The 15,106-nt window shown below is 37.2% G+C and overlaps 1 protein-coding gene across 2 annotated transcripts in view; it reads left to right on the forward strand.

The window, feature by feature from the left end:
• Positions 1–13,155, forward strand: part of COBLL1 (cordon-bleu WH2 repeat protein like 1) — a 119,139-nt gene extending 105,984 nt beyond the window's left edge. The window contains exons 12-15 of one of the 2 annotated variants that reach the window (XM_070938745.1): positions 2,206–2,291; positions 2,767–4,253; positions 4,579–4,761; positions 11,255–13,155. In XM_070938745.1, the coding sequence (XP_070794846.1) occupies positions 2,206–2,291; positions 2,767–4,253; positions 4,579–4,761; positions 11,255–11,344 (1,846 nt within the window). In that variant the 3' untranslated portion in view covers positions 11,345–13,155. The remainder of the gene's footprint in view (positions 1–2,205; positions 2,292–2,766; positions 4,254–4,578; positions 4,762–11,254) is intronic. The other variant, XM_070938658.1, reaches the window with a different exon arrangement.
• The last annotated feature ends 1,951 nt before the right edge of the window (positions 13,156–15,106 follow it).

Consider the following 15,106-nt stretch of genomic DNA (forward strand, 5'->3'; position numbering starts at 1 on the left):
TGATGACATTATCATTTTTGTTTGTTTGTTTTGTACTTTTCCCAACATATAAACACTAAAATATATGATTAAACCTCCATTGGATTCCATTCATCTATTTTGCCCTGATTTGTGACAGCAATTGTGACCAGAATTTCCATTGCCCAGCAGTACAATTGTAATGTTGGGACTGTATTACATAGCAATGCAATCTCTACAGTTCCAGTTGTTAACCAAATCCCATGGTGGTTAGGTGAGGCACCTTCTTGTTGGCTTTCCGCAACCAAAATTAATGGGAAGCTGGTAGGAAGTTGCAAGTCTCTGATCAAACTGCTTTTAGGTGGAGAGCATGGAGGTGCACGGCTGGGGAGGGTGTACAAAGATACGAGGGGGTAAGTAAGAATTGGTGCGGTTTGTGAAAGTTGTAAGGAGGAGTCAGGGAGGGTGTGGCGCAGAGGGGTACAAGAAGATGTGCAAGAGTGTAAGGGAGATGCGGCAGGGTTGTAACAGGGATTGTGATCATGTGACTGCAGTGTTCAGATGACTGAAGCTCCAAGGACCAGTCACAGTACAGTACTGTGGTACTTAGAATGGTCTTTTAATGAATAGCCATAGGGCTGTCTGTCTATATAATAAAATACAGCCTTCCTTCTAAAACGGGTGTCAAACCCTGGATCTGGCCCGCGGGATGCTTAGATCTGGCCCAATGACATCGAGCTGGCCATGCCCACCCTAGACACGCCCATCCGGCCCCCCAAACATAACCCTGCAGCCCTCAATGAAATCGAGTTTGACACCCCTGTTCTAAAACATGCCAAAAATCTCAAGTGTATCTCCTTTATCATCATTATATCTCCTGTGGCCTGCTGAGACCCAAACCCATAAAAAGTTAAAAAAATAAAACTTATCTGCTCCTGGCAACAAAATGGCTATGGTCCCCAGTATCTACAACACTTGCTCTCTTTTATTTCTAAAATCTCAACAAAATTTAAGATTATATACTTTTACATTTATATACTGTGTTTCGGCCAAGTTACCCAATGCAGTTTACATTCTTAAGAACCTAAAAGAAATGTGCTTAAGTGATAACCTGCAGGAATTGATAGCACAAGGTTTCAGGGCTGGGCATTTTTACTTTTCTCATAGGCCACGGATAGTCACAGCTGCTACCTAAAGATTTGGTCAAGGGAGATTCAGATTTAAGCTTTCTAGAAGTTTGATTCTGTCATCTGTGTCCTCAAAATAAAATTTTATCATACCATAAATAATTGATTAGCTTATCCATACCAGAAGGCTTGGGCTTCAATGAGCACTACTTATTTATGCTTATTTTACTTACATTTAAAGATTAATGTAACTATTGCAGTCCATACTTTTTTTATTTCTTGATTTTCTCTAGCTATATTTGTCTTTTCAATATCCTTGTATACCTGCCAGCTAGAATAACTCCAACCTATAAAAAGCTAAGCTATAAAAATATATTAATCTTTAAAGTCATTTCGTTTTCATTGTTTCTTTCATTGTAGTTCTTGAGTCATAAGCTGAATTTATGTCTATATTTTAGCATATGGACCATATTATTATTTTATGGTTCATTGTTACTATCATTACAGGTAGTCCTAGGGTTGATTACTTACTTACTTACTTACTTACTTACTTACTTACTCATCCAATTTATTGGCTGCCCATCTTATCACAGGATAATTCTGGGGCTATTGTGACTGGGACTGCGATGTTAAGTGACATAGAAAGTATACTTAGAAAGCATAGCATCATGTGATTGTATTGCTTAGTGACAGTAATTCACTAAGTAATTCCAGAGCTGTCATTAAATGAGGACTACATGGGTCACTAAGCAAGGATCTCATGTGACAGTGAGTTTTGATTTCCTGCTGGTTTCCCCATTGACCTTTACTTGTGGGAAGTCAGCAGGAAACATTGGAAATCACAATCACATGATCATGGCTCATTGCTACATCATAATTGCAAGTTGGGTGCCAAGCACCAGGATCACGATCACATGATTGCAGGGATGCTGCAATGGGTAGAATTCCAAGGACCCATTGTAAGTCCTCCTCATTCAGCATTATTGTAACCTTAGAACTACCTGTATTCTATTCTGCCTTTGGCTCTTTTTCTGTCAAAACAAATTATATTTTGTTTGTGGGGCTTTTCTCATCTGTTTGTCAATAGTCCTCTCCCTAGTATTTCTGTCTTGTTTCGCAGAACTCAAGATAGTGAAATACTGAGAGAAAGAGTTAGCATTCCCAATGGTACCGCACTTGGAACTTTGCAGCCAAACACAAATAATGGTGAGTTTCTCTTTATCAGAATTATGATCTTGTCCTTCATGTAATGTCTTGAAAATCAGGAGACGATCCCTTCAGTTTTTTGTGTGAATTGCTCATGCAAGGGAATTTCTAACATTCTAGGAATGCTAATTAAGCTTAGTGGCACTGGGGAATTCTTCTGATTCCCCTTGTGGTCGTTCTCAAGCCATATAAATCAGCAATCATAAAGTCCCGCCTGCTGTTACTAGTATTAGTACTATACTAATATACTGTAGTATTATACTAGTATTACTTATAGTACTAATAAGCTATTTTGGGTCTGCCAGGCATAGATTGTGATATAAGCCCAACAAATGGCAGTTCGGTATAATTAATGAAATTTATATTAAGGGAATTATTATGCTTAGTACAGTTTTAATGAAAATGACTGATGTGCGATTCAAAGAATTTTTCTTCTCTTTGTTAATGTCAAAATTATGTTTCCCTTTTTAAAAAGGTCATAAAGAACCAACATGTCCTCTGCCTTCTAACAAACTCAGTAAGGAAGAAATAGGAAAAAGTAACAAGCGTGAGACACTGGATGACACCTCTCTAAGTGGGGTGAATGATAAAAAATGTGATCAGATCAATGTAGATCTAATAAAGACTCAGGATGTCGCAATCCAGACCATATCTGAAAATAATCTTGGTCAAACTGTATTAAGTGAAAACAGCAATCATCAGGGTCGCGCACTGAGCCCTCACAAAAGTTCAACTCATGTACACAAGCCAGTACAGAAAAAACATTCCTCAGGAGCCCTGAATGTGATGAATAAGACCATAGGACAAGCAGACCAAAACAGTGTGAATCCTAATGGCACCCATGATAATGCATTTGTAAACAATAACCAAATTCTCCCGGAGACAATGGTCACAGTTAGTTCTCCTACAAAAACGTACCCAGTTTACAGACAAGATTCAAAGCCTAAACCTAAGCCTTCCAATGAAATTACCAGAGACTACATACCCAAGGTTGGAATGACTACTTACAAAATAGTACCTCCCAAGAGTTTGGAAACAGCGAAGAATTGGGAATTAGATCCTGTGGAATGCCAAGAAGCAACGGTATCTCCCAATAATGAAAATTCCCAAGAATTTGGCACACAAACAGAGACTGCCAATATCTCAAAAACACCATGTCAAACAGAACCTGGTTTTAAGAATGAATTTAGATTACAGGAGGTAGGGAGGGATCTGCCACCTAAAACATATCCGGCTGCTGCTCATAGCCCAATTTCCTTCTCCAATGCCAAAGGCCAGAAAATGGAGGTAGAACATCCCAAGCCTAATCAAGACCACCCGATTCCTCCCTTAATTCTAAATTCAGGAAACAAAAGTTCCCCACCTGCAGTGCAAGAAAAACCAAAAATTTTGAGTCCCCCGATAAGGCCAAGCAGTTTTTATTTGCAAATACAGAGAAGGAGCACAGATCATTATGTAACTTCTGCCATTGCAAGAAGTGGCGCTCTAAGCGGCCCTATTCAGAATGAAGCCAAGACTGTAGAGGCGGAGAAAAAAATGGCGTCTCCAGATCAACCTTGCTATTCACTACCTAAACCAACCCCTGTTCCTTCTCAGTTACCTGAAGAAACTACTGAAAATGGATGCGATGAAGAAGTAAAAAAAGTCGCCACTTCTCCTGTAAAAGTGTCTCAACCATTGAATTCTCCTTCATCCCAGCTTTCTCCATTGCATTTGAAAACTTTGAGGACTTTTGTTTTGCCACAGCCATATTCTTCTCCTAAACCTTCACCTTTTGCTCTTGCTGTATCATCAGCAGTTAAAAGATCACAGTCCTTCAGTAAAACATGCGCCAATACAACCAAACCATTAAAAGAACAATCTTCTCTTGATCTTAGCACATCTGCATCCAGCACCGAAGTAAAGGATCATTCACCTATACCAAGTCCAACAACTCAGACACAGCAGATCCTGACAGACAAGGTAAAACTTGTATTTAACATACATTCATAATGGCATTGCCTCTCCCCTACCCCAAGTTCTATCTCTTCTTACTGGAATATTTGAGTAAGTTATTTATCCAACATTAGGCAGTCGTGTGTTACCTGAATTTTGTGGCAACCTTAAACACCCCCTTCCCCAAATAATAATAATAAATGAATGATTATTATTCTGGATCCATGAAAGCTTAATAAATGTGTTAGGCATTACAATGCTTTGTAGCTAGAAGCCTGTAGCTCTTTGAACATGTGCTCAGAATGATGGTAACACACTCCGCTAACCTTACTTGGGCCATGTTTTAACCCAGCAGAAGACTAACGATGCAAGCTATGAGCAAAACAGGCAGGCACCCCCTTTATTCAACCATCCAGCCACCGCTATCTGTGAGAGAAGCATTGCTGCAGCAGTCCAACGCCCTGACCCAGAACAGATCCACCAGAGCTTACTGGCTGCAATCCGCTCTGGAGAGGCTGCTGCCAAATTGAGGCGGGTGAGTCGCTGTCCTCCCTTCTCCCACTCAGCATTAAATCAACAGCAGAGGTTTTACCACACTTCTTTCAAAGTCAGTGTTATAATCAGAATATGATTATTGATGAGCGAATCTTGTGAACGTGATTTTTTTTTAATTATGCCAACAGGAAATAGATCAGTGTTCAAAACTTTTGTTTCTGACTATGATCTGGTTAACCTAGACCTAGTATATAATTAACTATACACTATATATTTCATTACTCCTGTGTTATGGAAACAGTAATCAACTAACCCATTTTAGAAGGTATCAGGTTGTTCTGTACCCTTAGCTTCCCTCTTCTTATTTGCCTATTCTCCTTTCTTCCATCCCCTCTTTCAGTTCCCTTGCTCATTTGTACTTTCCAAGTTAAGGTCTTCCATAAACTGGCTTCATACCTGCACTTCCATCTTCCCTAAATCTCTTTAGCCTTTGAAGCAGATGGTTAACTCGGTATCTTCTTAAAAATCAAGGCAGTAAAGCAGAAAGGTGGTGGCATTGGTTTCAAATTTGTAGGCTTCAAGTTTCAAAATCAGTACATAAAAAAAACAATACTGGATATTTTTCATGTATACTCAGCAGAATATTTTGCATACTTTTTACAGGATTTTTTTTTTTTGCTCTAGTTCTTAATAGGACAAAATCTATATACAGAGAATTTAGCTCAAGTGAGTCGATGAATTCAGTTTTCTCAGGCAAGCTTTGTGATTGCACAGCTTGCTATTCTAAGATATTTTTTTTCAGTGTTCTCTTGTGTTGTTAAAAAAAATAAGTCTACCACTGTGGTTTTAATTGTTGCTGCCTGCTTCTGTTGGCTGTAACTGTAGTGGATCATTTAGGAAATTCATTATCTGAATTCTTTACCAGACAGGGATTGGGTATAGCACTGATTGTGCTTGTGGATGACTTCTGGTGGGACCAGAAGAGAGAAGTGGTATAACTCTCCTGTCAGTGGTGGGTTCCTCCCGGTTCGGCCCGGTTTGGCCAAGCCGATAGCAGTGACAATATGACGTCACCGAACCGGTTCTCTTTGTTCGGGAGCTGGGCCCTCCCGCCCCGCCCACGTTATTCTTACCTTTTATTAGGCCCCATCCCCAATCTATTCGCTGCCTCCTGAGTCCCAGCTGATGGCTAGAAGGAAAAAAAAACTGTTTAAACTCTTGCCGCAGGGCTTCAAAGGGCCACCCTACAGCTGATCAGTGTTAAAAGGCAGTGTGGTGGTAGACCAGTGCCTCCAAAAACAAATGGGTAGACTGGGACACTCGAAAAATAAATGGGTAGACCAGGATGCTCCAAGAACAACTGGGTAGACCAGGATGCTCGAAAAACAAATGGGTAGACCAGGACGCTCGAAAAACAAATGGGTAGACCAGGACACTCCAAGAACAAATGGGTAAACCAGGACGCTCCAAGAACAAATGGGTAGACCAGGATGCTCCAAGAACAAATGGGTAGACCGGTACAGCTCTGCAAGCAGTTAAAAGCCTGGTAGACCAGTACCTCTGCTAAATCCTAAAGAATTGTCACATGACCATCAAACCACGCCCACAAAATAAGCCACGCCCACAGAACCAGTAAAAAAATTTAGAACCCACCCGTCTCCTGTTATTGCTTAATCTCTCAGCAGCTGTAGAAGACCTTGATAGAACTATACAAGTTCTATTACCTAGACAAAGAGGGCTGAAACACCCTTTTAAGACCTAGGAAACAAGATACTATTTGGAATTGGCACAGGCAAATGCTTCCTGGTTCACTGGGATATAAGATGGAAACGAAGGATAGCAGAATCAAATTTGCAAGATTCTATTATTATTATAGCTTAATAAATCTTAATCTTAATAAAACACAGTTCTAGTCGTCTGGTGGAGTTGATTTTCTGGACTGAGTTGCCTGATATTGCTGATAGGAGTTTTCAGGATCATTGATCACAGTTGCCTTCTGAGCTCTTCACTTCCAGGGATTAGAGCTGGGAAGTTCCGAATTATAGTGACTCTTCTTTCTCCAGAGTCAGAGAGTGGGACAGGACAGAAACATTGGCCTTGCAGGGTTCCTTGGGACTCACCATCTTCCCATTTGTATTTAACATCTACATTAACACAGATTCAGGTATCGTCACTATGCAGATGATACCCAGATTTACATCTTAATCCTAAACCAAAGAGGCAGTGGTATTAAGGTCTAGTTCCTGCTGGCAAGGTCTGGATGGAGAGGAGCAGGCTTAGGTTTCATTGTGGCAAGACTGAATGACTTTGGTTTCAAGCATTTTTCAACTTCTGTTCTCAGTGGGATTGCACTTCTCCAGGCAGAACATGTGTGCAATTTGTGGATCCATAGACTGTAGGTTCTTATTCAACAAACAGTTGGTAGCCATGGCCAGAGATTCATTTTACAGAGATCCAATTACAACTTGTATTCTGAGCTTGGTGGCGCAGTGGTTAGAATGCAATACAGTACTGCAGTGCTGACTGCTAGCAGTTCGATGCTCACTGGCTCAAGATTGACTCAGCCTTCCATCCTTCCCAGGTGGGTAAAATGAGGACCCAGATTGTTGGGGACTCTTAAGAGAGAGGGCTGTAAAGCACTGCAAAGTGATATATAAGTCTAAGTGCTGTTGTTATTCTGGACTGGGAGGCCTTAAATCACCACCTGTTTGGATTATTGCAGTGCACTCTACATTGGGCTACCTTAAAATGTACTCAGAAACTGCATTGCTCCAAAATACAGGGATGGAAAAGTAATTATGTTCCTATCTCATTTTGTCTGTGTAACATTATTTCATACCCCTACTCTGTTGCACCACTATTTTGACTAATTAGCTTCCAGCTGCAATTCAAAGGATTGGTTGTCACTTCATGGGGCTTGGATACCTTGGGGGGGGGGTGGCCTCTTTTAATTGTTGCTGCTCATCTGATAAGATCTGGAAAGCTTGCTCACTCCAAGTCCTCATGGTAAATAAAGCAGTGCCATCTTGCAGGGCCTTCTCGGTAGCTATTTGCACTCTCTGGAACAGCATTCCTTCTGATGTCTGTATGACCCCAAATCTGTTGTGTTTTTGTAAAGCTTTGAAGATCAAGGTTTTCCAACAGTTCCTTCGGAAGGGTGGAATGTGAGCTGGCTCCCTGCATGTTTTCCGTTGTTCTTATAATGAGCTGTGATGTCCTGCTACTTAGTAATTCTATTGTCACTTGTTTTTCTTTGACTGCTGTGAGGCCTTCTACGGGTTTGATTAGATAAGTAAATAAATAGTGAAAAATGAAGAGTAACTAAGGCCATGCGTCCATTCATTTGAAAATTGTGCTTGGAAAGCGAATGGGCTGTAAGGTTAACTGATAAGGTCAGGATGGACCTATTTAGATCCATTCATTATTGTTTCAGATTTTCCTCAGTTGTTCTTCATTGAAGACCTCACTCCACCCCCACCCTCATCCCCAAAAGAGTAGCCTGTTGATTAGACTTTTGCACTATCTAACAATATGAGGAACTTGGATGAGAAAGCTGTGGTATCAACTTTATTTTTATGCCTCTTGTGAAGATGATGTCAGGCTGTGGCTGCAAAATGTCACTTTAGCTTTTTAAAACAAGGCCTGTTGCATGTGAGAGAATTAAGTCCTTAATGTCAGCAGGCTGGCAGGCTTCTTGATTCCCTTGTGTATGGAGAGCAAGGAGAAAGGATGTTGGGCAAATGCTTTACTCTAGTAAATCAGGTAAAAGGTCTGTCAGGTGCTGTCACTAACTGCCAAGTATTTAAGAAATGAGGCAAAAAACTATTTCTCCTGTCAGCCAAACATTTTCCTCCTTTTAATAACTTGTTTGGGTGCAGAGCCAAACTCTCTGGCCTTTTGTGCTGCAGTTTTATTTCTGTTGAATTAAGCCCTCATTAATTGCTAATCAAATGGGTCAAAAGAGGGCAAGGCTTGTAGCTATTTATCTCTCCAGAATATGTCCATCATATGACTAGTCTCTTCCCATTAAGATAATGCTTAAGATAATTTAAAAATCTTTTTAAAAAGCAAAATGTATACCTCATTCCATGTGTCTGTTGACTTCACTCACTGATTGCAACCTTGCAAGATGTATTATTTTTTCCCCCTAAGCCTCATGTCTGTCATTTTCAGCTGACTCAAAATAAGGTTTTGGAGAATGATAGAAGTAAAATAGTTGCACAGTGGGCAGAATCCACCAATTTTTAGCCTGAGATGAGCCACAGAGTATCATATAGTTCTCTTGCTATAGTGGCTAAGGTGCTGGCCTAGAAACCATGAAAAATTCCAACAGATTTCCAAATAGCAGGAAGATAAGTTCCAAATCAGTTAAATGTACTTGTGTGTCCATAAAGAGCTCTCTTCCAACTCCTGATCTTTAAATTAATGTAATATTAATTAGCATGAAAAGTGTTTCAAACTGAGGTGGTCTGTAGGTAGCTTATTTGCTTGCTTGCTTTTTATCCCGTGCTCTTTGAGAAGCAGGAAGATATTGCTTCTTCTTTTATATAATTTTTGTATTAAGTATTTTGAATAGATGAAAACTAAGACGAATTAATATAAAGAAAATAAAGGGAAAAAAAGAAAAAACACAAAGAATAAAGAAAATAGCAATGGTGTCTGATTTTCTTGCAGCAAATATAAATACAATTATAAAGCTACCCTTTATTCTATAGTTACAAAAAGAAAAACTACTTTCTTCTATTTATTTTTTCTAATCAAAGCCAAGAATCATATCCTTTTTTTCCTGTTTCATTCCAAAAATGTAAGGGGTTTCCAGACAGTCAAAATTTTCTGGCATTTTTACATGTTCATCAAATATAAAATGTCCCTTTTCCATTTCCAACATAAATACAAAGACCTTTGTATATTCTACACAAGTTCTCTGGTGATATATACCAGTGATACATCATTTTATAAAAATTCCCTTTAAGATTAGAACATAATGTAAATTTCAGTCCTTTCAAACCATGTATTTCCCCATGGTTCCATTTGTATATTGTATTTTAGCCTATATTATAAATACATTATTTCATTTCTTCTATTTCAAATTTCAATCAAAGTTTATACATTTTGCAATAACATGTTCATCTTTTATATATACCGGTAATATATTTCAAAATGAGGTTTACATTGTTCAATACCACAAATTATTTTTTCTAGTTTAAAATGTTCTGATCATTATACATAAAAAAGCTATTGACAAGTGTCTTTTTTTGCTACCAAATCTTTTCTTGATTTTATTTTACATTTTCTTGAAAAAATTAATATATCATGATAAATTAATCATTTATGTTTGCTTATTTTAAAAATAATTATGTCAGATGTCTATAAAAGGCTATAAAATATTGAAACCACAGAAGTGATTTTATGCACAACCTGAGTTTGATTTATTCCATATTCTCAAAATGGCACACCTGACATAATGGTTTTTAAAATCTATATCAACTTTAGCCTAATCCTATTGCAAATCTCGATGCCACCCAAATCTGAGCTCATTTTATTTAAGAAAATTTACATGGCCACTCAACTCACTGTCCATGACTCTGGGCAGCTTACAAGGATAAAATTGTAACACAAAAAACAATCCCCCCTGCCCCCCCCCAGCAACTACAGTAAGATGAGCTCTGTGGTCCCTAACCCTAGCAATATCCATTCTTTCATCTAAACTGACCAACAAGCAGAGAAGTATAATTATGACAGTGAAATGTGTGGCATATAAATTTAATAAATAAATAAAATGTAATTTCAAGTCAGGTAAACCCAATCCTCCTCTTTCCTTTGTATTCTTGTAATACCTTATATTTAACTTGTTTTTTCCCCTGCCGTACAAATTTAGATAGATTCTTCTGCCATTGTTTAAATGATACATCAGTTGTCAAGGCAAGTATTGTCTGAAATAAAAATAACATTCCAGATAAAACATTCATCTTAATCACAGAAATTCTCCTCAAAAATGACAATTGTATTTTGTTCCATCTTTAACGTATCTTTTTAATTTCACTCTATGTTTTAATGTAACTATTTTGAAACAGCATATAGTTCAGAATTGCCATGGCGATACCCAAATATTTTAGTATCTTCTCAATCTTAAAACCTGTTTTATTCCTCAGTTCTGTTTGATTTTGTACTTTCATATTTTAGCATCTTTGTCTCCTGTTTTTTAATCTTAGAGATACATTTCTTTCATTTCATTTTGACCTACCAATTTGCTCTGTTTGGTAAAAGTATCTGTCCAGAGACACCCACTGAATGTCAAAACTGATTAATATTTGAACCCAAATCTTCTCAGCCTTCACTGACCACATCACATCGCTCCCTTTATCAAACCTGTATACACTTCTTTATTGAATGGGGTCCAAGTAAAATCTCATCCTGATAATTAGATGTTGCTCAGGGATAGCTTTTAAGACAGATGCATGTTGAAATGGCAGATGGATGATATCCAGGCCTAGTTTTTTTCTCTATGATCCTGATAATATTTTCTTTTCCAGGTTGCACCTCCATCAAACACTATTGCAGTCAATGGAAGATCCAGTCTCAGTTCTCCAGTGTCCATTGAAACAAGATACAGTAGTCATTAAGACTTTGTACCAAATATTTTGCACTTTAATCACAATTGCATAGATCTACTGCATAAAACCTACTTCATAGTTACCTGCATTATTGAAGACTATGTATAAATGCAGGATTGTGTGGATATATATTGTCAAGAGTAAAGCACAGAAATTTAATGGATGCCTCAAAAGAATTCTTAAATATATATAATTTATGGCTTTTTTTTTTTTTGCCTTTTCTCTTTAAAACTAAAAATGCTACTTCAGAACTTATTCCATGGCGCAGAACAGTTGTAGATTTTTGCTGCTATAATAATCAGATATGTTAATTTCCACTTCATAATAAATGATGTGTAGCAATGTGCTGTATAATGCTAAGATTCATCTTAATTTTGTAACTGCTTAATTATGTTCAGAAACATTTGAATTTAAATGTAGTTCTTCTCACCTGTTGCCTTGAATGTTAAATTTGAAATTAATTACTGCACTTAGCTAAATATTATCTAGAAACTCTGATGGGCAGGTTTTCTAGTTAAAAAAAAAAACCCGAATGTAAATGTTATACATCTAAAGTTATATACTTCTAAATCAGTTTAAGCGCTTATTGTTCTCCCTTAAATCAGTAGAACCTAAAGGTGCTTAATTTTGGCTGGATCATGCCTATTTAGATTGATTGTTACCATGTTTGTTTCTAGTATCGAAGTGAAAAATAATAAAACAGAAATCCCCTGGCACCTATTTTATAACACTATATGTGGAATTCTTTATTTAAAACATGTTTAGTCTCAATGCTAGAGTGCTTATGTCTGTGATGTTTTGGAACAAAACCATCAGTGAAATCAGAGAATCTTTTTTTCAAAAGCAGCTGTAAATCCATATTCCAAACTTTGGAAAATAGCAATGAATGCTTCTGGAGTGCACTCCTGTTGCTGCTGAAGAGTGTGCTCCCACTAATTAATATGGCCAATGAGGATAGATAATAACAATTGGGCAGTGTAGGAACATCTGGAAAGTCACAGGTATCCCATCCTGTTCTAAGGTGGTACCAAAGAGCAGGTCCATGCATATCTGAATTGCATATCTCAAAAATAGGTGTATACTTCAGCATTCCTATCCTCATTCAGAGTCCTGCATGGATTTGACTCGCCAGTACTAAGCTTCAGTAACTTCTACCCACATCTTTTTCTAAATTTAGTAGTTAAGCAGATGTTGGGAAAGGATCTTTGGCAAAGACAGATTCATAGGACATATATTTGGAAATATATTTGGAATCTATATAAACTGACATGAAGCATTCACAATCCAGCTCTGGGCTGGACTGAAGATTCTGGATATTTGTTTGGCATTGGATATAAATTTTCAAGTCATTGAACTGTGGCTCAGGTATAGCTTGAGGAGATCTCAAGCAAAAGTCACAGTGGCCTAGAGCAGCTATAATGCATTTGAAAATAGATAAGCTGTAGTTGAATGCAGACTTTGGTGGAGTTTTTCTTCAATATTCATAAAAGCAAGCTATTTTTATGTCTGTTAATTTTTAAAAGATTTTTTTGACATTCAGGAAATTCAGCATACGGTTATGTGGGGGAATTAGCTTCACTTTCTCTTGAGGAAAGAGGTATTGGTGACAATTTCTCCAGTTCGAATTTATTTTAGAAACATTGTCAGTGAGCTAGTTCTTCTATGATATTGTAGAATTTAAAAATCACCTATGGAAAAGACATATTATCTTGAGCAAAAAACCAAATCCTCAGTAATAGATATTTTGCTTTGTCACAGTCTGTCCATCTTTTCCTTCCTGTCTTGATTTATTAATGTTGCATTTCTATGTTGAAAATCTGTTTGTGACCCTAGTTCTGATCAAGCAATAAATTGTAGATATGCATTGGAAATAATGGAATATTTTTAGTTTACTTTTAAATAACTCATGGTGTTTTCAGATAAAAGCAATGGTACTTAGTTTTATTCTTGAATCGTTGTTGAATTATAATTATGAAAACTATCAACTTTTGATCATTTAAAAAAAGATTTGATCAGATTAGTTTTTAATGAAGACTTCCAAATATTTTCCAAACCTTCTATGCAGTGAGTTGCATTGTATTGCTCTGCATGGGGCAATGAATTGCTGTCAAGAAAATTACATAACACAAAATTGGGAAAGTACCATAATTTACTTCTTCACTGATATAGCTGCTTTTTTGCTAATCTGACTATACATCTTTCTTTCTGCCTCATATATCTAGATTTGTAAACAGCAATCATGCCACCATACCAGAAAATAAAATTATATGATCAGTGCTCTTTATATATACATCTAAAATGAGTCTCAGAATTAAGTGTAGAATGCTGGAAGATATATACTAATACTTTTATAAACTATAACATACAAAACACCCTATCCAATGATCCAATAGTATCGCATCAGTTTTTTCATCATCTTCTGTCATGGTATCTGAGCAACTACAGAAAGCAATTTGGGATTACTTTTATCAAATCTGCTGAGAATACAGATGTAAAAGAACAGGAGAAACAATCCAGTTCTATAGTTAAAGCATGTCACCAAATGGATGCAGATTCTATCTATCCATCTCTCCACTATATAAATGCATACTAATTCCTGCCTTCATCTAGTTTTATCTACTTGTTTTTCCAAAAACAGAAGAAGTAACAAAGGAATAAAATTAGAAAGCTTTAGAATATGGACATAGAGTTTAAATAAATATTTAAATTGGATGGCATGAAAACACAGCCAAACGGTTCAGAATAAGAAACATATAAAACAATGAAAACCAATTGCCTACAGAATTTTAAAATGTCACAGTATTATAAGGGCTTTCATTGTCATGGAAATGCCAAGCAATTTGGTGGTAGGACCACCTCTTTGGAAAGCAAAGTTTACAATTAGATGAAAGTTATTAGAAAACACGGGCTTTAAAATTTCATAATTGTAGAAGTTAGAGATAATGAAAAATAATCAATAGATCCTATTTGTCTTGCTCCCCAGAGAAAACTGGCAAAGAACACTTGCAAAGCTCTGACTATAAATATCTGGTAAAGCCACTATGATTTTAAACATAACACATCAGATGATTTTCTTACACAGAAAGCTTGAAAGAAATGTATCCATTTTTGCAACTACATGGACTAGAATCTGGAATCTGTTTTGTGAGTTTCTGCAGTTCCAAACAAGATTCAATGGTTTTACAAATTGATTTACTTCAGCTTGGGCATCTCTTGACTTTATCTGACTCCTCCCAATTCAGATCCTGATTTGTTCAAAGCCAGAGTGTGACATCAGGATTGCCTCCCAAGAAACAGAGAGAAGACATCCAGGGAAGGGGACAAATTATATCTCATCTTACTCAGAAATCTCAAAGTGTTGGGGGAGACAACACTCAAGCAGCGTCTACCAGCAGAACAGATTGCCCCACCTTCTGCCATCACTCTCTTGATCCAAGAGAGATGGGGGACACTCTGCATTGGATTTTAGATGTACCTAGAAAGATGGGGTAATGGAGGGAAACAGCATCCAAGAAGGCTACTTACTAGCTTAATGAAACGCGATGGTCACAGTTTTATACTATTTAAATATACTAACTGCAATTCAGTGAAAAAATATATGCTGAAGAAAATGCAACTGGATAGGCATTTGTTACCAAATGTGTGGTCTTCCTAGATCATCTTAGAAAATAGAAAATGAAAATACTGTTTTAAGAATGAAAGAAAATACAGAACATGACACCCAGAATTGTTTCCAACACTTTACCAGCAGTGACTCTACAAGGCGTTTGA

The sequence above is a fragment of the Pituophis catenifer genome, unplaced genomic scaffold (genome assembly GCF_029215685.1).
Source record: "Pituophis catenifer annectens isolate HBS135680 unplaced genomic scaffold, rPitCat1.0.hap2 SCAF_1, whole genome shotgun sequence".
NCBI lineage: Eukaryota > Metazoa > Chordata > Lepidosauria > Squamata > Colubridae > Pituophis > Pituophis catenifer.